At 44.4% G+C, this 25,556-nt stretch overlaps 2 protein-coding genes across 5 annotated transcripts in view; both read right to left on the bottom strand.

Annotated features, from left to right (window-relative positions):
- The window catches only part of htra1b (HtrA serine peptidase 1b), a 37,450-nt gene extending 20,689 nt beyond the window's left edge, over positions 1 to 16,761 (bottom strand). Inside the window, exons 1-3 of one of the 2 annotated variants that reach the window (XM_014158365.2) lie at positions 16,100 to 16,761; positions 4,667 to 4,766; positions 3,360 to 3,564 (exon numbers count right to left, since the gene is read on the bottom strand). In XM_014158365.2, coding sequence (XP_014013840.1) covers positions 3,360 to 3,564; positions 4,667 to 4,766; positions 16,100 to 16,556 — 762 coding nt within the window. In that variant the 5' untranslated portion in view covers positions 16,557 to 16,761. The remainder of the gene's footprint in view (positions 1 to 3,359; positions 3,565 to 4,666; positions 4,767 to 16,099) is intronic. The other variant, XM_014158366.2, reaches the window with a different exon arrangement.
- A 6,715-nt stretch (positions 16,762 to 23,476) lies between these two features.
- The window catches only part of plekha1b (pleckstrin homology domain containing, family A (phosphoinositide binding specific) member 1b), a 41,206-nt gene continuing 39,126 nt past the window's right edge, over positions 23,477 to 25,556 (bottom strand). For all 3 annotated transcript variants that reach the window (XM_014158359.2, XM_014158360.2, XM_014158358.2), the window contains one exon: positions 23,477 to 25,556. In XM_014158359.2, the coding sequence (XP_014013834.1) occupies positions 25,307 to 25,556 (250 nt within the window). In that variant the 3' untranslated portion in view covers positions 23,477 to 25,306.

Raw genomic sequence — 25,556 nt, 5'->3', positions numbered from 1 at the left:
CAACAGACTGGGATAGGGAGCGATTGAATATGTCCGTAAACACACAAGCCAGCTGGTCTGCGTATGTTTTGAGAACGCGGCTAGGGATGCTGTCTGGGCCAGCAGCCTTGCGAGGGTTAACACTTTTAAATGTTTTACTCACGTCAGCCACGGAGAAGGACGGGGGTGCAGTCCTTGTTAGTGGGCCGCGATGGTGGCACTGTATTATCCTCAATGTGGGCAAAGAAGGTGTTTAGTTTATCTGGAAGTGTGATGTCGGTGTCCGTGACGTGGCTGGATTTCTTTTTGTAGTCCGTAATTTCCTGTACACCCTGCCATGTACGTCTCATGCATGTCTGAGCTGTTGAATTGCGACTCTACCTTGTCTCTGTACTGGCATTTCACTTGTTTGTTTGCCTTGCGGAGGGAATAGCTACACTGTTTATATTCAGACATATTCCCAGACCTCTTTCCATAGTTAAATGCGGTGGATCGGGCTTTCAGTTTTGCGCGAATGCCGCCATCCATCCACGGTTTCTGGTCAGGGTAGGTTTTAATAGTCACAGTGGGTACAACATCTCCAATGCACTTCTTTATAAACGCACTCACCGAGTCTGCGTATAGGTCGATGTTGTTCTCTGAGGCTGACGGGCAGATATTCCAGTCCGCGTGATCAAAACAATATTGAAGCGTGGCTTCCGATTGGTTGGACCAGCGTTGAATGGTTCTCGTCAATGGTACATCATGTTTGAGTTTCTCCCTATAAGACGGAAGGAGCAAGATGGCGCCGTGGTCGGATTTGCTGAAAGGAGAACGGGGAGGGCTTTGTATGCATTGCGGAAGTTAGAGTAGCAGTGGTCGAGGGTATTGCACATGCGCATAGCACAATCAATGTGCTGGTAGAATTTAGGTAGCCTTGTTCTCAAATTTCCTTTGTTAAAATCCCCAGCTACAATAAATGCAGCCTCAGGATGTATGGTTTCCAGTTTGCATATAGTCCAGTGAAGTTCCTTGATGGCCGTCTTGGTGTCTACTTGAGGGGGAATGTACACAGCTGTGACTATAACTGATGAGAATTCTCTTGGTAGGTAAAATGGCTGGCACTTGATTATAAAGAATTCTAGATCGGGTGATCAAAAGGACTTAAGTTCCTGTATGTTGTTATGATTACACCATGAGTCGTTAATCCTAAAGCATACACCACCACCCTTCCTTTTACCAGAGATGTGTTTATCTCTGTCGGCGCGATGCATGGAGAAGCCCGGTGGCTGAACCGATTCCAACAACATATCCCGAGAGTGCCATGTTTCCATGAAACAGAGAATTACCATCTCAGATGTCTCTCTGGAAGGCAACCCTTGCTCGAATTTCATCTACCTTGTTGTCAAGAGACTGGACATTGGCTAGTAGTATACTCAGGAGCGGTGTGCGATGTGCACGTTTACGGAGCCTGACAAAATGGGCGCTTCGTCTGTCCCTACTGCGGCGTCGTTGTTTTGGATCGCCTACTGGAATTAGATCCATTGTCCTGGGTGGTGGTCCGAACAGAGGATCCACTTCGGGAAAGTCGTATTCCTGGTCCTAATGTTATTAAGTTGACGTTACTCTTATATCCAATAGTTCTTCCCGGTTGTATGTAATAACACTTAAGATTTCCTGGGCTAACAATGTAAGAAATAATTCATAAAAAAACTAAATACTGCATAGTTTCCTAAGAACTCGAAGTGAGGCGACCATATCTGTCGGTTCACCACTGTGTTTGCACATGCTCAGGAGTGGGTCTCAGCAGCCATGTGACTAAAGAGAAGACAGGGGATGAGCACAACGACCCAGATCCACTCAGCCATTTAGTCAATCAGTCACTGAGCGGGAAGAGAAACAGAGAAACAGAGAAACAGAATCCTGTCCTTGTTGCCAACAGGAGACCATTTCTCTTCACTGTCTGTCAAAGCCTGTACAGACTCATCCTTTGACGCAATGGAAACAGGAGCAGCGAGCAAGCCACGGCACATGCAGATATATGCCTTGCAGGAGTACACTCCTCTGCTTTGAGGATGGTCCTCCACCATTACACCAACGCAATGTAATCTTTCTACCTCACGCTACAGGACAGGGTCAGGGAGTTTGACCACTCTGTCTGGAAGGGGTCCGTCAGTCCTTGGGTTCCCTCCTAAGGGTTCTCTTTGTGTTTTTGGTGAGGTTATTACAGTGTAATTGTCGGTTTAATGACTTTTGACAATTTAGGTTTCTAACTTACAATTACTTGAAGTCATTATGGAAGAAAAAGTACACTGTCTATGCTCAGAGACAAACAATAAAACCTTTCAGAAGTGGATTTATAATGTTGACACTTTCAGTTGCAAATCACATAAAAAGTGACACGCTATTGAGCAGCATCAGGAGTCAGTCTGGGAGGACTCACAGTAACGTGGCACAGAAGCCGGCCAGTGTAGGGAAGTTAGACACCCTATGCTCCAGATACACCCCTTCAAACACACACACACACACACACACACACACACACACACACACACACACACACACACACACACACACACACACACACACACACACACACACACACACACACACACACACACACACACACACACACACTTCCTCCAGTTTTCAGTCTTCTGGGACTAGTTCATTGGAACTAAGCCTGGAACTGGTTCACACACACAGAGGAACATTTTCCTCCTTGACACCCAAACAGCTCTAACCCTCAACTGGGTGATTACTCTTTTGGTAATAGTAGGGAGAGGCAGCCATATAAAACATAATGTTGACCCCTAGTTATTAGAACAAACTGGACCAAAGATGAAAAACGGTTAATTCAATCTAAATCATACCACAAAAATACCCTATTTTCACAGATATACATTTTCACAATTCATCATGTTTGTTGCTGAGGCGTCCTATTTCAACGATCCCACCGTGCTCAAATTAAACCTAGCCTGCTCCAAGAATGTTATGAAAAAGTATTTTCATGCAGGGATTTGTCACCCATAAATTAATCCAGTCTGTGTCATCTGATGAAAGACAATCTGTGAAAGACTGATGTTATTTGTCTTGACCATTCAGAGCCACTGTTAAAATCTCTCCATCACATTCCTGTTCTCTGGCACCATCTCAGAGAGAAAGCGAGAAAGAGAGAGAGAGGGGGAGAGAGATAGTGAGGGCGAGAGAGAGAGAGAGAGAGAGAGAGAGAGAGAGAGAGAGAGAGGGAGGGAGGTAGAGGGAGAGAGAGCAAGAGTGAAAGAGAGATAGGGAAGGAGGGAGTGAAAGAGAGGGAGAAAAGGGAGGTTGAGGTAAACAAGCACCGGTGCATTCAGAGACTGCTGAAGAAGAGAGGCTTGGAGAGAGGTAACAGGCCTTACCGGGACGTCGATCTTGATGAGGGCGATGTCGGCCTTCTCGTCCACGTCTTTGATCTTGGCGTCGAAGGTAGCGCCACTCTTCAGCTCCACCTTCACCCGGTGCTTATTGGCCACCACGTGGGCGTTGGTCACGATCAGGCCGTCCTCTGACACCACAAAGCCAGAACCGCTGGCCACCGCCACCTCCCGCTTAGAGAATACCATCCTGGGAAGAGGACAGACAGGAGACAGAGGACAGAGACAGAGACAGGAGACAGAGGACAGAGACAGGAGACAGAGGGCAGAGACAGGAGACAGAGGACAGAGACAGGAGACAGAGGACAGAGACAGGAGACAGAGGGCAGAGACAGGAGACAGAGGACAGAGACAGGAGACAGAGACAGGAGACAGGAGACAGAGGACAGAGACAGGAGACAGAGGACAGAGACAGGAGACAGAGGACAGAGACAGGAGACAGAGGACAGAGACAGGAGACAGAGGGTGAGACAGGGAGACAGCGGACAGAGACAGGAGACAGGAGGACAGAGACAGGAGACAGAGGGCAGAGACAGGAGACAGAGGACAGAGACAGGAGACAGAGGGTGAGACAGGAGACAGAGGACAGAGACAGGAGACAGAGGGTGAGACAGGGAGACAGAGGGTGAGACAGAGAGACAGGGTGACAAAGGTGCGAGACAGAGAGACAGGGTGAAAAAGAGCGACACAGGGAAACGGGGAAACATCCTTCACCTAAAACTGTTCCACCTAAGACTGTTTGAAGTGCCTGCAACCAAGCTCTGTGATGTCCTGTAGTAGTAGAAGAATTTCAGAAAATCGGCCAAAGTACATGTTCTGCAATATCTGTAAATCCACATGTTCATGAGCAGTAGACTACATGGTATTGCAAAACATACTGTATACCATTTAGCCCAAAGCCCCTCTTAAAGATCCCTTGAACGAATAACCTGATGATGTGTTTATCAACAGGAGGGCGGGAGAATGTTTGTGTCTTCATAGCAACAGCAGGATCAACTTTGTAAACAACTTATACAAGGTCCTGAGTCAGGCAGACAACTATGTACACAGCTGTGAAAACTATGTACACAGCTGTGACAGGCAGGATATCTGGTGGGAGATCTACAGTGTTTAATATAGGTCTATACTTGTCTAACACTCCATCCACTCCTATATACCTTAGAGTGAAATTGGTCACCTTCTTATCATAACTTTTACTGGGAAGAACCGCATGAGATACCAGTACCTGTTCTACTGTGGTCAGTGTGTGTGTGTGTGTGTGTGTGTGTGATGCAGAAAAGAGAGGTTCTTACTTGCGGTAGAGTTCAATATGAACCACAGCAGGAGCAATCTTCTCAACCACGTCAGCAATAAAGTTGTATCTGTGGCGCAGACTGTCTGGATTCTCCTGGCCTGGAAAACATCAAACACATACAGGGTTATATATTTGCCACAAGCCCCGAAATATTTCCAAATACTTCTGGGGAGGAAAAGGATTATTTTGGCTTGGACTGGAACAGTGGGCATATCTATCTGTATAAAATGTTTGCTCAAAGTCTGAGCATTATACTGTGCATGTATATATATATATATATATATATATATATATATATGGTTAACTTTGTTATATACTGCTCAAAAAAATAAAGGGAACACTTAAACAACACATCCTAGATCTGAATGAAAGAAATAATATTATTAAATACTTTTTTCTTTACATAGTTGAATGTGCTGACAACTAAATCACACAAAAAGAATCAATGGAAATCCAATTTATCAACCCATGGAGGTCTGGATTTGGAGTCACACTCAAAACTAAAGTGGAAAACCACACTACAGGCTGATCCAACTTTGATGTAATGTCCTTAAAACAAGTCAAAATGAGGCTCAGTAGTGTGTGTGGCCTCCACGTGCCTGTATGACCTCCCTACAACGCCTGGGCATGCTCCTGATGAGGTGGCGGATGGTCTCCTGAGGGATCTCCTCCCAGACCTGGACTAAAGCATCCGCCAACTCCTGGACAGTCTGTGGTGCAACGTGACGTTGGTGGATGGAGCGAGACATGATGTCCCAGATGTGCTCAATTGGATTCAGGTCTGGGGAACGGGCGGGCCAGTCCATAGCATCAATGCCTTCCTCTTGCAGGAACTGCTGACACACTCCAGCCACATGAGGTCTAGCATTGTCTTGCATTAGGAGGAACCCAGGGCCAACGGCACCAGCATATGGTCTCACAAGGGGTCTGAGGATCTCATCTCGGTACCTAATGGCAGTCAGGCTACCTCTGGCGAGCACATGGAGGGCTGTGCGGCCCCCCAAAGAAATGCCACCCCACACCATGACTGACCCACCGCCAAACCGGTCATGCTGGAGGATGTTGCAGGCAGCAGAACGTTCTCCACGGCGTCTCCAGACTCTGTCACGTCTGTCACGTGCTCAGTGTGAACCTGCTTTCATCTGTGAAGAGCACAGGGCGCCAGTGGCGAATTTGCCAATTTTGGTGTTCTCTGGCAAATGCCAAACGTCCTGCACGGTGTTGGGCTGTAAGCACAACCCCCACCTGTGGACATCGGGCCCTCATACCACCCTCATGGAGTCTGTTTCTGACCGTTTGAGCAGACACATGCATGCACATTTGTGGCCTGCTGGAGGTCATTTTGCAGGGCTCTGGCAGTGCTTCTCCTGCTCCTCCTTGCACAAAGGCGGAGGTAGAGGTCCTGCTGCTGGGTTGTTGCCCTCCTACGGCCTCCTCCACGTCTCCTGATGTACTGGCCTGTCTCCTGGTAGCGCCTCCATGCTCTGGACACTACGCTGACAGACACAGCAAACCTTCTTGCCACAGCTCGCATTGATGTGCCATCCTGGATGAGCTGCACTTCCTGAGCCACTTGTGTGGGTTGTAGACTCCGTCTCATGCTACCACTAGAGTGAAAGCACCGCCAGCATTCAAAAGTGACCAAAACATCAGCCAGGAAGCATAGGAACTGAGAAGTGGTCTGTGGTTACCACCTGCAGAACCACTCCTTTATTGGGGGTGTCTTGCTTATTGCCTATAATTTCCACCTGTTGTCTATTCCATTTGCACAACAGCATGTGAAATGTATTGTCAATCAGTGTTGCTTCCTAAGTGGACAGTTTGATTTCACAGAAGTGTGATTGACTTGGAGTTACATTGTGTTGTTTAAGTGTTCCCTTTATTTTTTTGAGCAGTGTATATATATATACTACACTCTGTAAAGTCTACACCAGGTATTCCCAAACTCCCAGGGGTATGCGCAATACTATCCATTTATATTTTCCAACGGGGCTATACATCTGGGCGATTTTTTTTCCTCGCCTAAGTAGCCTTGTTTCACTGCCAAAAATTAAATTAAACCATCTAGTGTTCAGCAAAATAACAACACAATGTCAAATACAGGTAGCCTAATTAACATCCAATCACATTAACTGTTACTCTCTCGCGGGAATTCCACTAAGGGTCCGTATGTAGCCATACGTAGCTGCTGCTCATGTTGGTATCTGTACTGATGGTGCAAAATCCATGACAGGGAGACATAGTGGAGTGGTAACGCACGTGCAAGCAGTTGCTCCCGACGCCACTTGGGTACACTGCAGCATCCACCGAGAGGCTCTTGCTGCCAAGGGAATGCCTGACAGCTTGAAAGACGTTTTGGACACTACAGTGAAAATGGTTAACTTTGTTAAAGCAAGGCCCCTGAACTCTTGTGTATTTTCTGCATTATGCAATGATATGGGCAGCGACCATGTAACGCTTTACAACATACAGAAGTGCGCTGGTTATCAAGGGGCAAAGTATTGACATGTTTTTTTTTAAATTGAGAGACGAGCTTAAAGTTTTCTTTGCTGACCATCATTTTCACTTATCTGACCGCTTGCATGATGACGAGTTTCTCACATGGCTGGCCTATCTGGGTGATGTTTTTTCCTTGCCTGTATGATCTGAATCTAGGATTACAGGAACTCTCCGCAACTATATTCAATGTGCGGGACAAAATTGAGGCTATGATTAAGAAGTTGGAGCTCTTCTCTGTCTGCATTAACAAGGACAACACACAGGTCTTTCCATAATTGTGTGATTTTTTTGTGTGGAAATGAACTCAAGTTTACGGACAATGTCAAATGTGATATAGCGAAGCACCTGAGTGAGCTGGGTGCGCAATTACGCAGGTACTTTCCCGAAACGGATGACACAAACAACTGGATTCGTTATCCCTTTCATGCCCTGCCTCCAGTCCACTTACCGATATCTGAACAAGAGAGCCTCATCCAAATTGCAACAAGCAGTTCTGTGAAAATTGAATTTAATCAGAAGCCACTGCCAGATTTCTGGATTGGGCTACGCTCAGAGTATCCTGCCTTGGCAAATCTCGCTGTTAAAACACTGATGCCCTTTGCAACCACGTACCTGTGTGAGAGTGGATTCTCGGCCCTCACTAGCATGAAAATTAAATACAGTCACAGACTGTGTGTGGAAAATTAACTCAACATTGCGTAGTTATGTGCATCCTTTCAAGCACACCCTTCTCATTAACCTGTGGTGAGTTATTCACCGTTTTCAATGAACAAATAAGGTTTTATATGTAAGATGGTTAAATAAAGTCCAAATTATTGATTATTATTATATTATTATTTGTGCCCTGGTTCTATAAGAGCTCTTTATCACTCCCACAAGAAGGGTTGTGACAAAAACTCACACTCATTCTTATGTTTAATAAATGTATCATATAGTGTGTGTGTATGGCAGGTTTACAATGATGGCAAAAAACAACATTTGAGAGTGCACTGACCCTGGTGCTAGAGGGGGTACGCAGCTGGAGGTTGAATGTTTGAAGCGGTACGGGACTATAAAAAGTTTGGGAACCACTGTTCTACACCATACTCTTATAAAGGAGCTTTAAAGAGCACAGGGGACCTCCTATCATCACTATACTGTATAAACATAAGCATATTCTCTATTGATAACATCCAGATCGGTAGTGCGAGGGACAGAACTCAGCTGAATCTAAAAAAGGGAAATTGGAACATCTGCTTTGAGGCTCCGTATTGTACTGCATGGTCAGTCCAGCTGAAGATCTTCTGATCTCCTCACTGAGCTTATAAAACTCAGGAAGTGACTCAAATCTGAAGTTTTATAACCATAACACTTTATTTTACCAGGCGCAACCTTTGGTTACGGAACAGCTGCAGTGTGTGCAAAACATGTGCAATTACGCCTTCACCTCGTCCCTTTGGTTCTGTGTCGGTCCAGTCAAAGAATATCCCTAGGCCTATCCTCCATCTCCTCCCGCTAATAAATAGCATCTTTCCAACCCACCTCGCAAACTGACAAAATAGTTCTTATAGGTTGTGTGGTTTGGTCTCACACAACCTATGATAGGCAAAACAATAACTGGTGTTTCCCCCTTTTAACTTACATTCCAACAATAATGCACTGCAGATGGGCTGCTGAACCGGGCTGGGCTGAGCCCTCCCAATCACCCCAACTACAACATCATGGACATTCACAATGAGACCGGTGGAGGCTCCTCCTCAGAGGAAGGGGAGGACTATCCTCAGTGAATTTCATACAAATAAAAATGGTAAAACATTAAAAAACTTAGCATTTTTAGATAAAACTATACTAAATATATTCATGTCACCAAATAATTGATTAAGACACACTATTTTGCAAAGAAGGTCTACAGCAGCCTCAACAGCACTCTGTAGGGTAGCACCATGGTGTAGCCGGAGGACAGCTAGCTTCCTTCCTCCTCTGGATACATTGACTTCAATACAAAACCTAGGAGGCTCATGGTTCTCACCCCCTTCCATAGACTTACACAGTAATTATGAGAACTTCCGGAGGACGTCCTCCAACCTATCAGAGCTCTTGCAGCATGAACTGACATGTTGTCCAACCAATCAAAGGATCAGAGAATGAATCTAGTACTGAAAGCACACACTACAGCTAGCTAGCACTGCAGAGCATACAATGTGGTGAGTAGTTGATTCAAAGACAAAGAAAGACAGTAGTTGAACAGTTTGAAGAAATTAATTTCTTCCAAAATGCAAGAGAAGCAAGAGAGAAATTGTCATATTTTTTTCACTTTCATATTCACTTACTTAGCTAGAAAATGCAGCTAGCTAGTGTAGCCTACTGAAACAACTTTCTAAAAACAGAGGGACGCTATGTTAACTAGCTGGCTATGACTTTCCAACACAACACTGGAACTCTTCCAAGTCAAGGTAAGCTTTTGGTTTGACAAATGTACTGCCACCGGGGCCTGCCGATGTAACTGCTTACTGACTTAACACTAATGTTACTGCATGATTGTAGCAGGTTTACTAACGCATTAGTTCTATTAGCTATGCTGACTATGATGTTACTTTAGCTAATACGGTGACAACGATGTAGGCTGTATGTAGCGGTTATGATACAGTTTGGCTTGGAAAGGTTTTTTCGCCTGGTCACATACAGCTGATGTGTTGTGCATTGAAGTCCACAAGCGAAGAGAAGAGGTGAGAAGAGGAGAGCGCATAGATGCCAAAAGGAACACATCGTAGCTGCTATGAAAGTGAACTGTGTTTACGTGTGATCAGGGGTGTATTCTTTCCGCCGATTCTGATGAAAAACTTTTCTTAAACGGAAGCAGATAGAACAAAACGGGGATAAACATACCTGAAATTGTCCGATAAGTTGCAAACTTCATTCATAGGCTAGGTTGTGGCAACCTCATGATAGGTATAGGGAAATTTCTAGTATCATTTAGTAGCCTAAACCCTATCACTGTTACATTGAACTGGGAGAATGGAATATGAATGACAGTCATCCAATATGCTGTAATAGAAATAAGGCCATGCTCATGAAAAAAATATATATCTTCCCTCATCTTAAAAGGCACTGACCGCCACTGAATGAGACCTATAACCATCTAGTCATACGTTTCCATTGAGCTCTTCTTTATTTTAACAAAAAGCTCTGCTTGGTTTGATGAAAAACTATCACAGTTTAGGATCTACTGTATCTTCAAAGGACAAAAGCCTCTAGGAGAACGCAGAGAGAAATGGAAACATTCATGGCAAGAGAATCATATTGCACTATTAAGGCGCTAAGCTGCTAAAAAAATCATTTTACAGAGACAGATTACATTCTGATAAGGTCTTCAGTTCCTGTATTATAAATTCCAGTCACAGTGCGGGATGCCAAGGCATTCTTCTTGCTCTGCATCATACACTGAACAAAACTATAAACGCAACATGTAACAATTTCAAAGATTTTACTGAGTTACAGTTCATATAATGAAAACAGTCAATTTAAATAAATGAATTAATCCCTAATCTATGGATTTCACATGACTGGGAATACAGATATGCATCTGTTGGTTACAGATACCTTTATAAAAAAGGTATGGTCGTGGATCAGAAAACCAGTCAGTATCTGGTGTGACCACCATTTGCCTCATGTAGTGCGACACATCTCCTTCGCATAGAGTTGTTCAGGCTGTTGATTGTGGCCCGTGGAATATTGTCCCACTTCTCTTCAATGGCTGTATGAAGTTTCTGGATATTGGTGGGAACTGGAACACGCTGTCGTACACGTCGATCCAGAGCATCCCAAACTTGCTCAATGGGTGACATGTCTGGTGAGTATGCAGGCCATGGAAGAACTGGGCCATTTTCAGCTTCCAGAAATTGTGTACAGATCCTTGTGACATGGGGCCGTGCATTATCGTGCTGAAACATGAGGTGATGGCGGCGGATGAATGGCACGACAATGGGCCTCAGGATCTCATCACGGTATCTTTGTGCATTCAAATTGCCATCGCTAAAATGCAATTGTGTTCGTTGTCAGCCCATACCACAACCCAACCGCCACCATGTTCACAACGTTGACATCAGCGAACCGCTTGCCCACACGACGCCAAACACGCTGTTTGCCATCTGCCCGGTACAGTTGAAACCGGGATTCATCCATGAAGAGCACACTTTTCCAGCGTGACAGTGGCGAAGGGGAGCATTTGCCCACTGAAGTTTTTTACGATGCTGAACTGCAGTCAGGTTAAGACCCTGGTGAGGATAACGAGCACGCAGATGAGCTTCCCTGAGACGGTATCTGACAGTTAGTGCAGAAATTATTCCGTTGTGCAGCCCCACAGTTTCATCAGCTGTCCGGGTGCCTGGTCTCAGACGATCTTGCAGGTGAAGAAGCCGAATGTGGAGGTCCTGGTATGGTTTGGTCTGCGGTTGTGAGGACGGTTGGACATTCTGCCAAGTTCTCTAAAACAATGTTGGAGGCGGCTTATGGTAGAGAAATTAACATTATATTCTCTGGCATCAGATCTGGTGGACATTCCTGCAGTCAGCATGCCAAGTGCACGCTCCCTCAAAACTTGAGACATCTGTGGCATTGTGTTGTGTGACAATTTTAGAGGGGCATTTTATTGTGCCCAGCACAAGGTTGCAACTCTGTAATGATCATGCTGTTAAATCAGCTTCTTGATACGCCACACCTGTCAGGTGGACGGATTATCTTGGCGAAGGAGAAATGCTCACTAACAGGGATGTACAAATCATTTTTGCAAAATAAGCTTTTTGTGTGTATGGAAAATGTCTGGGATCTTTAATTTCACCTTATGAAACATGGGAGCAACACTTTACATGTTGCATTTAGATTTTTGTTCAGTATCCAACAGGTTATGACAGCCTAGTCTGTGTTTGTTTCATTAATATTATCTAAGGCTATAAGGACTTTCACAGACCTCAAACCACCCAGAGAAGTGGATTGTGGGATGTGCTTGAGCACAGCAGGCTATATGTCTCCAGATCCAGCCTCCATGACTAGTCAACTTCTATGTAAAAATTATTTCACCGTGTTGCCGAAAAGAGTGAGAGAGGAGAGAGTTCACTTGACCTGACCTGCATACAGAGACATGCACTCAGACATGCCATGTAAAATGGCTTTCAATCAAATCACATACAAATACTTCAGCTTTGATAAAAGGTCAAAAGATCAGTAGTAAATTGAGGACTCTATCTTTCTTAATCACTATCAGTCACACCATCTATTTTGTGCACTGAAAGCCTATAGCATGATTGAACAGAGACACACAGGCACACACAGGCACACACACATGCACGCACAAATACACACACACAAACAAACACACACCCCAATTGAAATTGTATCACGTGGAGCGAGAAAATAATAGCCCTCTAACCTTACAGATGTTTCTCTGCCAAGTGGATCTCCTGATTATGGGGCCTGCCATGGCCTGTCTGTCTATGCTTACCCACTGCTGGTTTCCTGATGAGTCCATCAGCTATATGACAAAGGGGTGCTTGGCTTGACTGGCTGTCAGGCTGCTTTGGCCCCTCTCACAATCTGAAGTGAGTACATAGAGAGAGACACAGAGGCTGGCAGGAAGTGTTGTGTCTTAATACTGTAAACATGGTCAAAGACAACTGTGTGGAATAGATCTTCCTCGATAGGTTCTTCTTCATTTGACTACAGCAACAGTTTTGCATGATTGAGGGGTTTCTTGCAGAATCTGTGAGTCCAATTAAATACTTGAGGATTTAGACCAGGCTACCACGTTTCAGAATATATCACAACCTCTGGTGGGCTAGTGCCCTGGTCTTAGCAACAATGTCTGTCAACCACCCAGCCCTGCCCTCTCATGTGACAAGCGTGTCCATGTTTGCCCATGGGCATTTTAATCAGGCATCCACTGTTATTCCTATGGTGCTGTTGACATCAGTTGCTTAGGAGTTCTTCCATGCTACCCTCTCTCCCTCTATTGAAGGCACTGGGTGGCAATGGGTTGCAGACTGGACCCTCTGACTACCACACGCGCACACACACACACACACACACACACACACACACACACACACACACACACACACACACACACACACACACACACACACACACACACACACACACACACACACACACACACACACATTGACTCTGTCTCATCCAATATTATGTTGGACGTCTTGACGTTGCCAAGGCTCAACCCCAGACTTCAAGTGAGTTTATGTGAGTGTGTTTGTGCACCTTGGCTGCCGTGCTCACCACTAAACTAATGTTTACCCTGTTGTGAGCTCTTTACATTTGAAAGGGTATGGAAAAAACAACCATCGACGCAATGTTTGCACGTGTCTGAGCGATGGTCAAATCCAATCATGTAAACAACAGGTGTAGATTAACAGTGAAATGCTTACTTACAGGCATTTCAATAATACAGAGAGAAAATCTTTAAAATAATGGCTTGGGGGTAGAAGCTGTTAAGGAGCCTTTTGGACCTAGAAGGTGCTCTGGTATGGAGGTCCTGGATGGCAGGAAGCTTGGCCCCAATGATGTACTGGGTCGTACGGATTACCCTCCGTAGCGCCTTGTGGTCGGATGCCGAACAGTTGCCATACCAGGCGGTGATGCAGCCAGTCAAGATGCTCTCAATTGTGCAGCAGTATAACTTTTTGAGGATCTGAGGGACAACGCCAAATCTTTTCATCCTCCTGAGGGGAAAGAGGTGTTGGTGTGTGTGGACCATGTTAATTCCTTAGTGACACTGAGGAACTTGAAACTCTCGGCCCGCTCCACTACAGCCCTGTTGATATGGATGGGGGCATGCTCGGCCCTGCATTTCCTGTACTCCACGATCAGTTGCTTTGTCTTGCTAACGTTGAGGGAGAAGTTGTTGTCCTGGCACCACACTGCCCAGTCTCAGGCTTTCTCCCTGTACGCTGTCTCATTGTAGTCGCTGATCAGGCCTACCACCATCGTGTCGTCAGCAAATGGTGTTGGAGTCGTGCGCGGTGTTGTCTCAAATTTCATTTGAACCTCTCCAGCAACAAAACATCTTATTGTTAGAGATTTCATTCACCCTTCTTTCCATTCAAAAGGTATTAAGACACCATTCCATCCACTTTCTACTGGCAGAGTTTAGTTGATTTTATATCCATGCCTGTGAATCACACATATACAGTATATATGGAACAAGTCACCTCATGACGAAGCAGGTCTACAAAACATGGCTCAATGACTGTAGAGTTTGACCTAGATCTTGATCTGTTTAGAAGTTATACAATCGACTGACTTCATGAGGTCCAGATGCTATGATTTCATAGGTTGGAGCAGCTCATGTAATGGCTTTATGATTGCGAGTCCTACCATATCTTTGGCTTGGCTGAAACTCCTAGAAACCTCACTCAGTGCTGAGCGATCCTGTCCTCAGTTATTGAGTGAAACAGCTATTTTTGAGGTATCAAGGTAAGCCAGTCCTCTGACCTGAAGGTGCTAAACAGAGTCCCAAAATCTGGAAAGGAGTTTTGTGTTCAAAAGTTGGGAGAGGGAGGAGGAGGAGGAAGAAGAGGAGGAGAAAAATGAGGGAGTGATGAGTGGGTAGCAGGAGTTGGATACTCAAAAGGGTTCTACCTGGAACCAAAAAGGGTTATTCAATGGGGTCTCCTATTGAGTCACCCGATGGAACCCTTTTTGGTTCTAGATAGCACCTTATTTCCAAGAGTGTACTGTAGCAGAAAGCTAACTGGCACAGAATGATCCAGGTGTGAATGGTGTGTACATAGCTGTGTGTGTGTGTGTGTGTGTGTGTGTGTGTGTGTGTGTGTGTGTGTGTGTGTGTGTGTGTGTGTGTTTTCAATGTGTACCTTGAGGCCAAGCATCACAACTATACACATCCTAGAAGCAGAAAGACAACATTTATTTACACTGCATACACCAAGTTCCCAAGAAAGCCTTGTTAGATTTCAACAGATTTTGACCCTGTGTCAATAGTTAGTTAAGACAGAAAGTTACTTCACGCAAAAACTAAAGTAGGGCAGTTGGTTGGGGTGGATGGGTAGACGTATCATGTAAACGTCTTGCATCCCAAGGGTTCCGTGTTCAAATCTTGTCAGGACAATTTTAGCAACTTTGCAACTACTTACTACTTTGCAACTAGCATGTTGGCTAAGCCTTAACATAATTCCTAACCTTAACCGCTAACCTCAACCCCTAACCTAGTTAACGTTAACCAATAGATAGACAACGTTAGCGTTAGCCACTTAGCCACCTAGATAACGTTAGCTACAACAAATTAGAATTAGCAACATATCATACATTTTACAAATGTGTAACATATTGTAAGAATTGCAATTCGTAACATATCATACGACATGGATGATGGACGTTCACAGATGAATACATACTATACGAAATGTAACATATCATACTAAATGCAGTGTCCCAGATGTATGTTTACTATGTTCAGGTCGGCATGTCAAAATAACATGGACAGGGAAGAAAACCTAAACAGCCACGAAGGCACACCATTGAAATGTCAATCAAACTACAAGTAAAATGTGTTATTAACCAACAAATTAAGTATCTCCCTGTGAAAAACATGTATGACACAAAATCTCTATCTGGTTTAACCGTAGGCTACTGGTAAATGTGTTGGGTATGATTGTTATACATGTTGGCACATACTGGCTCTACCACTGTGCTAGGCAACAGTAAAACATATCCATTTGAACTCGGTAACGTTATTTCGGGAGATGGGATGTATAATTGAGCAAACAATTATGACATTTCAACGCAGACCAATTCAATGGATAATATTTTTTCAATTTTTTTCTACACCTTTTATGCATTATGGTTTTACGCACAATATTGCACTTGCTGAGGCTTTTAACAAGACAACCAGTAATTTGTTATACATTATGTTGAATTCCAATACCTTTGCCACAGGTTCCTCTCTGTATGAAGATGACCGGTGGCTGCTGCAGCTTCAGAGCCCGGTTACTCACTCTCTTCAGTTCGCAGATGTTTTGGTAGGACACCCCGTCACTGCCGCACACCGGGTCCGAACCTTTGCAGACGCACACACCGCTTTTGCCCCGACGCCTCACAGTGGCGGACACCCCAATGCCGTCCGTTATCGAGCATTCCATGCCCTCTCCGCACTCCGGGTCCCCTAATCTCCCTGTGCCGCCGCATGCCTCACCCTCTTCGGACGCACAGACCGGACAACAGTCGCATTGGTCAAGTATGTCGCCGGCCATGCAGTCCGCAGGGATCGGGGGACATAGAGATTTGTCACATTTATCTGGACAGCCGATGACATATCGCTTGGTTCTTGCCTCGCAAACTAAAGGAGCAAGGAGAAAAGTTGCGCAGATGACCGACCAAAACATTGTTAAATATTCAATTGAAAAACTATGCAATGTTGTCAAAAAACGAATTTTCAAACGTTTCTACAAAAATGTTTTATCTGCATAAATAATAAACGTTGCATAAATGTGAGTCGCTTTTCACTAAACTGTGCTTCGTTGGTCTACTGCTGTCAGACAACAAAGCTGCTGTAACTCCCTTTGTGATGTTGCAGAGTTTATAAAGGCAACAACACGTTGTAGCAATATAAACAAGACAGGCGATGGGTGGGCTCTACTGACGTGCAGAGGGTTCAGTACATATGCCTCCTCCACCCGCCCTGTTCCTGAGGCTATGTCAGAGCATCAGAATGTACCCTGAGTTCATTTCAAACTGATCATACATTGCTTCATTCAGTTGTTCAAAGAAAAAATGGAAATACACTTTTGCTCTTATAGTAGCATCGCCTACCCATTACTTTCCACTGCATATAACTGAGTTGTATAGATTCAATTACTGCACTGGACTAGGCCAAATTATTGTTGGGGAAATTCAAAGATGCCCAAAGCAATTGCATGCTCTTTGATCATTGATTTTTCCTTTGCCAGACTATCAATGTTCAACAATCTGGTTACGTAAAACAAAAGCCACTATAGATGCTTGGTGCAGTGTAAAACAAATGATAGAATCCTCAGAAGTTGAATTTACAGCCGGGAAAGTGATGAAGAGAAAGCAAAGGTTATCATAGTTCAGTTCAAAGATTTGGGGTTGCAGTCGTTGATTTGTTGATGGTCTGGGTCTGGGTAAGGGCCAGGCATACGCCTACAGCATGTTACGTCCGTTAATGTTATTGCATGATTCTGAGAACCCTAATCTCTACGTCAGTATTCCATGGCATCGTACTGGAATCCAAAAGCAAATATAATCACATCCATGTGCTGTTTGGAATGGGTTGATCGAATACCCCAAAATCCTAATGCACTTTAAACGACAGATGCTTGCAATGGTCTATGAAGAGTTTCTCTCTCACAATGCATCATTTCCAAGGGTGCTGTGAGCCTAACTCTGGTTTTGTGTTTGTTGCTATTACCACTCTCATTGCGACTAAATGGGATACAGTTTTTGCCAGATTACAATTTATTTAGCAGGTTAGAAGAATTTACGCAGCAGGTTAGGATAATTATGGTAGCACGTTAGGAGAATTAGGTTAAGGTTAGGAAATGGGTTAGGGTTAGCAAAAATGTTTAAACTTTTGATATTCATTTGACAAAAGCTGTATTCTTTCTAGCCATGACCGAGGCTTTTAGTATGATTGCCAACTTTTTTTTTTGTTTAACCATTATTTAACTAGACAAGTTATTAAGAACAAATTCTTATTTACAATGACAGCCTAGGAACAGCCTTGTTCAGGGGCAGAACAACAGATTTTTAGCTCAGGGATTTGATCTAGAAAGCTTTTGGTTACTGGCCCAACGCTCTAACCACTAGGCTACCTGCCGCCCCAAGGCAACAGGAACAACAGTGAACGGGAACAGGAACACCAAGAGCTCGCTCATGTTGGTTTAAGTGACGACAGCTACAGTGAATGTAACACTAACTCCCAGGCAGTTATGCTGGAGAAACCGCCCACTCTTCACTTTTCTCATAGCCACTTGGAGTGAGAGCGTTGGGAGTGTTTGGGAGCTGTGTTGATCACTTGTAGGATATGAATAACTAAATAGAAAAATATGAATTATAATTTTGTTATAAATCTAATCTGACAGATTGTGACAGGAAATTGTCAAGTATGATCACAATTAGATTCTCGAGGATGCCACTACAGAAAACAACTAACATCAACGAGTGTCAGAGTTGACTGAATCGGAGCGTCCTATAGGGCCTAGCTTAAGAGAACTCACACAGTGCTGCTGGTCTGAGAACAGTGATTCTGACCCACTGGCATGTTCAGGGATCGTTTATGGGACCCTCGACATCTCATCACAGTTTACAATGTGAGTGATGCTGGAGGGGAGTCAAACAGAGCTCCGGGAAACATCCTCCACTCCTCTCTATCCCCCTCTCCATCCCCTCATCCATGTCTTCCGAACCTGGCTGTTCCAGCACGTATGAGTCACGCCCGCTCGCCTTTCACAGCCCCATCATCAACACATAGACACACTCCAAATGGCCCACAAAACGAATGAGTCTCAACCCATTCCCATCAGCACAGCTCTGCTCTATTCGTGGTTTTGGCTAACACCAGCAGAAACATTACTTTACTGTAGCTTATGTAATACTGTGGATGTTGATAAGTAAGAACGTTTGTGTTCATTGGAGGGACAAGACACTATGAATGTCTTATATCAGCCAGGGGGAGGTCATTTCAGCATGGTTAAATTGCAATGCTCTATGATTAAGTAATAAGGCCAGAGGGGGGTGGTATATGGCCAATATACCACGGCTTTCAGCCAATCAGCATTCAGGGCTCGAACCACCCAGTTTATAATGATATTTCTGCCAGCCGAAACACCACAAGCAGAACAAGCAGGTTTTTGACTTGAAGTATTTGGTATTTTATTAGGATCCCCAATAGCTGTTGCAAAAACAGCAGCTACTCTTCCTGGGGTCCACACAAAACATGAAACATAATACAGAACATCATTAGACAAGAACAGCTCAAGGACAGAACTACATACATTTTTAAAAAGGCACACGTAGCCTACATATCAATACATACACACAAACTATCTAGGTCAAATAGGGGAGAGGTGTTGTGCCGCGAGGTGTTGCTTTATCTGTTTTTTGAAACCAGGTTTGCTGTTTATTTGAGCAATATAAGATGGAAGGAAGTTCCATGCAATAAGGGCTCTAAATAATACTGTACATTTTCTTGAATTTGTTCTGGATTTGGGGACTGTGAAAAGACCCCTGGTGGCATGTCTGGTGGGATAAGTGTGTGTGTCAGAGCTGTGTGTAAGTTGATTATGCAAACAATTTTGGATTTTCAACACAATGTTTCTTATAAAAAGAAGAAGTGAGGCAGTCTGTCTCTCCTCAACTCTTAGCCAAGAGAGACTGGCATGCATAGTATTAATATTTTCCCTCTGATTACAATGAAGAGCAAAACGTGCCGCTCTGTTCTGGGCCAGCTGCAGCTTAACTAGGTCTTTCCTTGCAGCACTGGACCAGACGACTGGACAATAATCAAGATTAGACAAAACTAGAGCCTGCAGAACTTGCTTTTTGGAGTGTGGTGTCAAAACAAGTTATCTCGTTCCCCACCCTTGTCCAGGACATATCCTGTTCATCCTCCACGTTCCTGGTGCATGCCATACTGCTGCCAGTGCTAAAGTACATCCCCATTACACATTCCTGGTGCATGCCATGCTGCTGCCAGTGCTAAAGTACATCCCCATTACACGTTCCTGGTGCATGCCATGCTGCTGCCAGTGCTAAAGTACATCCCCATTACAGCTGAGAAACAAGAACCAGCAGCAGTTTGAGGGAGAAAGATCTACAGTACAGTAATACTGCAGCCCACAGGTGCTGGATGTCAAAGAAAGCCACATTAGCCACAAGAGACAATGTTCTTTACTTGATTCAAATCTGACCACAACACTCCTAATCGTCATTGTCCTGTCCCCAAAATATATTGGCAGTGGTTGGGGGTGTTGTTTAACCACAGCTGGCTGTAGAGAGCCATCTTTCTGTGGGAACACATTGTCCTTTATCCTGAACCGTACTAGTGGGCAAAAGATCCAGCTGAGCTCTACCATTTATCTTATTAGGTGCTGAAGTGTTGCTGGTCCATTAAATTGATTAAGAAACTTCTACCAAGTGCTGACGAAGCAAGTGTAATTCTTTGTTATGGAAGTGAGTCTAAAGTTTTACAGGGAGACAGCAGTGCAGTTGGAAGTTTATAGGTCTGTGTTGGTGCATAGAGTAGACAGTTGGTTCCAAAGCCAGAGTTGGAACTCTGTGAGCCAGAGTTTCTTAGTCATTTAGCAGACACTCTTAGCCAAAGCAATTAGGGTTAAGTGCCTTGCTCATGGGCACAAAATGATTTTTCACTTAGTTGACTCTGGGATTCAAACCAGTGACCTTTTGTTTACTGGTCGAAAGCTCTTAACCACTAGGCTACCTGTCACCCGCTAGGTTACCTGCCAACCGCTAGGCTAACTACCCACCCACTAGGCTACCTGCCACCTGCTGGGCTACCTGCCACCCGCTAGGCTAACTACCCGCAAGGCTAACTACCCACCCGCTAGGCTAACTACCCACCCGCTAGGCTACCTGACATTGTTGCCAAACTTACATCATCTCTTGTAACATTTATTGTTCACTTTCAATTTAATCTGGGAGTGCTTATTATTTTTACAGCAGGAAATAAATAATACACGTGGGGGGAATTAAGTTAATTGCAGCAATGCAATGACAGAGTGGAGAGCTTACCATTTCAGGATAATTGAACTACTCTGTTTTGTTTTATACATTATTTTGGTGGTGGGAGATTTGGGCTGTTTGTGTCTTTCTCCTAATTTGAACCATGGGAGATGTGAAAAAAGAAACTGGAAGCCAGGCATGCAAAGCAGTGATTGGTTGAGCAGGAAACGTCTAATAATAATTATGATAATAATAACACATTTGTTTTATATAGTGCTTATCAAGGATCCACAGTTGCTTATGTCACATATACTGTAATGCATGGAGTTTCTCAGAACCAGTCTAATGCATATATTTCTGCAAAAGATGTAGAAGTATATCTATAATATTTAGTTGCACTTTTGCACCATTACATTGGAACACACACACACGCACACACACACACACACACACACACACACACACACACACACACACACACACACACACACACACACACACACACACACACACACACAAATAACTTTGTGGTTACTTAACATATTCTGGCACCGCGATGAATCGATGAGGGAGGGAGGGAAGAAGAGAAGCTTGCTCTGTTCTCTGGCTGTGCAGACGTTAGGCTCCAACCACTCCCTCAGTGAGATCTCCATTAGGCACCCAGAACCAGTGTGGAGAAAGCCTCAGCACCCCAGAAAAATGAGGATGATCTAGAGCTGGACCCAGCCATTCATAGGCACTGGGTTGGACCATGGAGGCTCTGCTGTGGTTACAGAGTTCTTCCAGCTGTTTATGTTATCCTCAACTCACTTAGAGGCCTCCGTTAGGGGCCATGTCATCATTGCTGACATCATCACTCCCCGGCACAGGCCCTGGGATCAGAACACACCTGATGCGTACAACTGACCCTGACAGCCAAGGGCCAGCAGAACAGACCTGGGATCAGTGGTCAGAGATCTGCGGTCTTCACAGCATCATTACACAGTGGTGTCCAGCCTGCATGTCTAGGTCCCTAGTTCCCCATGTCCTGACCAAGGTCAACTGTACTCATTGCAGTCATCAATATAGATAGATTTCCCAGAGGGTTCTTTCCAGTTTGTGTTCTTTAGAGTGACACTATCTGGCAAGCACATCGTTCTCAATACAAGCCCATTAAGTGTGAACTTACAAGTTCTAATGAAGCACTACGAATGTCCCTTTGAATCAAAGTCAGAGTTATTCAAACTTGAACTCAACAATGGAGACAGATTCCAATTGTTGGGTCCTGAATCTAATTTGCTGCAACAACAAGCACTGGCTGAACTCATTCCCTCCCAGTAACATCCAAACTCTCGGAAACCCGTTCCAATACGTTTAAGCAGTTTGTTATTTCTGTGTTTTTATTGGAAGTATGTTCGTTTAATGAGACTCAAATGGGAGCAGAGGAGTGCCATTTTGTTCCCAATCCAAACAAGAGCTTTAGAGCAGGATTTCTTTCCTTATACCTATGCATCATAACATTGTGACCATGAGTCATGCCTGGCCTGCTCCGAGGGCACAATGTATTCCAGCTGGTTTTTCCTACGAGAAACCAGGGGCCTCTCAGTCACAACAGATAGCTCTCGCCAACTGCTCAGTGTGAGGGACAGACCATCTCCAGGTTTAGGCAGAGTTTTGTGGGCTACTTTCCCTTAGATCTCTATGGGCCCTTGTCAAACTATATATTTTTATTTTTTTATTTTTTATTTAACCTTTATTTAACTAGGCAAGTCAGTTGAGAACAAATTCTTATTTACAATGACAGCCTAGGAACAACTGCCATGTTCAGGGGAAGAACAACATATTTTTACCTTGTCAGCTCAGGGATTTGATCAAGCAACCTTTCAGTTACTGGCCCAACGCTCTAACCACTAGGCTACCTGCCACCGCGAATAGGCTGCCATTTTGGATGCAACCTTAGGGGTATGATGACGCTGTGATCCTTCATACTGATGGGATTCACATTAAGACCACAGTGTGTAGTTCAGAAGACCAAACAGTGGTGAATGAGATAGATATTTACTAAATATTTAGATGTATTCACTCTCTATGGGGTCGGTAGAAAGCGTATTTTTCCGGTTTTCAGGGATACAGTATTTTCAACCTAACTTCCGTTTCCCCTGAAAAACGGATGTGGGGACGCCACTCAGGATTTTTTTTAAATATATTTTTTTACGCCCGTTACTTTAGGTTAAGATGTATTAATAATACTAATATTTCCAATTGACAGTAAACCTCTATCAACCATCTGTTGACCATAGATGCCTATAAACAATGCCAATAGATGGCGCTAGAACCCTGCTTTGCCGGGTTCTTTCCTATGGTCTTACCAGGCCTTGAAGTGGCAACTTAATGCTGTAAATTGGTGACACCTCTAAATGCAATCTAGTTACATGCTGGAAAACGTGGGGTTACAAAAGAACATAGCAGACATTGTATTGAATGGAATAAAAATATTTGATCAAATAAGGACTTGTAGTTATTTCCTTCAGCAGTACATAGTGTCAATCTACAGCCAACACAAAAATGACATTATTTACATGATTTGAGTCAAATCAAACATGAAGCAAAAAGTCACACCAACTTGAATCCATTGATTTATTTTCAAACTCCACTTAATAAATAATGCACACGATTTAAGAACATCAGGTACACAATTAAAAGGGTCAAAATAGCTTCTTGTTTTTTTTCCTCTATAGAAAGAACGCAGGCACTTTAGCAGCTATTACAGTAAGAGTTGTGCAACACAGTAAAAACAGGAAGAGCACACAGCTGAGGCCAAAGGTCAAACCCTCCTCCTGTCTTCCACCATATTGTCAACGCAGGTACCCTATGTCTCCCCCACAGACACACAAACAAACAGTCACAGCATTGAGAAAAGTAGTACAGTACTCATACAGTAGAAAAGAGAAGAGGACGTCAAAGGAACACCCATAAAACAGATCAAGTGTAGCAGGCAGATTATCTGCCCACATTGTATCCACAAAGTGCCAGTTGAAAGGCCCTACCCACAGGCCTATAGATGTATTGTACTGTACTATGCATATCTGTCCTCCTGGGGGAGAAGTCACTATACAAATGCATGCTAACGTTGACAGGCACATAACATTACAGTGCAGGACTTAAATTTGGCAAAACACATAGGTGTGACAGTGTCTGTGTGTGTGTGTGTGTGTGTGTGTGTGTGTGTGTGTGTGTGTGTGTGTGTGTGTGTGTGTGTGTGTGACTGATTGAGAGAGAAAGAGAGAGTCTGAACGAACACAACAGGTGTAACTTTCATTAGAACATAAGGACTCAAAGCATTTCTAAAGGATTACTAAAAACATAAATATACACAAGACCCACTCACTCCAAAAAACACCTGAAAGTAAGAATGGTACACGGAATTTCAACAGGTTATTTTTAAGATTTTGGTTTCATATTTCATTAGGTGCTTCCATAACGGCATGCTTTGGATAAAAACTAAATGGTCAGCTTAAAAGCAAATATATCTAACATCTTAAAAGTACATACAAATCTAAACCATTGTGTGTATGAGTGGGGTTGTCTCATTGTCGACAGTTACAACTTTTTCGTTTACATAACTATCAATAAAAATAACATCTAGCGCCTCTTTAAATTAGGCCCAACAACCCTGATAACAGTAAATCACGTGACGTCAGGGAGAAGGTGGAGAAGGTGGAGAAACGTGAGCAGTGAGTTTCTCAGCAGAGTAAGCCAAATCAGTAACCTCTTTAGATAATGGACAGGGGATGATGTTATTGAATCATACCACACAATGCCAACACCAAGAGAGAAAGAGCAACACCCAACAGAAATATCAACAATGAAAGAGAAAGAGCAACACCCAACAGAAATACCAACAACGAAAGAGACTGAACTAAAACCAAACACCTGACGAGGTCTCCTTGCCCTGACACATCACGCCATTGGCTGTGTTAAGAGAAGCTCTCGATACAGGGGTAGAGTAGACGATCACCAATCACAACCAGGGACCACTTCTTGTCTTCCTGAGGGCCAGGTTGGCTCTGATTGGTTCAGCTCCATTTTTTGGTCACTTTTGATTGGCTTTCCGTTTGTCGTTGGTGATAACTGTCCAGTCCCCTTTGTGTCAGTGTGAATCCACCTGCATCCACATCCAATGAGCAGGTTCTGTGCATGGGGAGTGAAGGACAGGTGGTGGAGGAAATGGGGGAGTGGGGTTATGGGTGAGAGCTTGCGGTGTCCTGTGAGGCAGGGGTTAGGGGTCAAAGTTCAGGGGTTAGACTAGAGGCTCACACCTGGCTGACATGCAGGTCTGAGTCCTCGAAGCTGAGGGTGGAGATTTCCGGTTGGTCGCCCTCTACTTCGCTGCGCCGTCTCCATGGCGACAGGTCCTCCCGGTCGGCGTTGGTGTGGTACAGGGACGAGGTGCTCACTTGGACAGGCGGGGGGTCTCCTGGAGGGAGAGGCGGGAGCGGGGTGGTGGTGGTGCCCCCGGGTGGCCTCGCCAGGGCAGCAGGCCCATGAAGTCCTGGCTGTCCCAGGTAAGGGCCCGGGCCCCCCTGGGGCTGGGGGTAGGGTAGCTCTGCCTGGATGGGCGAGCGAGGGGCGGGGGGTCCCCCGTGGTTGCTGCTGCAGTAGAAGCTGGAAGGGATGCTGGTGGTAGAGTGGTCGCTGTGCTC

Source organism: Salmo salar, chromosome ssa19 (assembly GCF_905237065.1).
Source record: "Salmo salar chromosome ssa19, Ssal_v3.1, whole genome shotgun sequence".
Taxonomy (NCBI): Eukaryota; Metazoa; Chordata; class Actinopteri; order Salmoniformes; family Salmonidae; genus Salmo; species Salmo salar.
The sequence above is the reverse complement of the archived record's forward strand: the minus strand, read 5'-3'. Positions and strand labels throughout refer to the sequence as shown.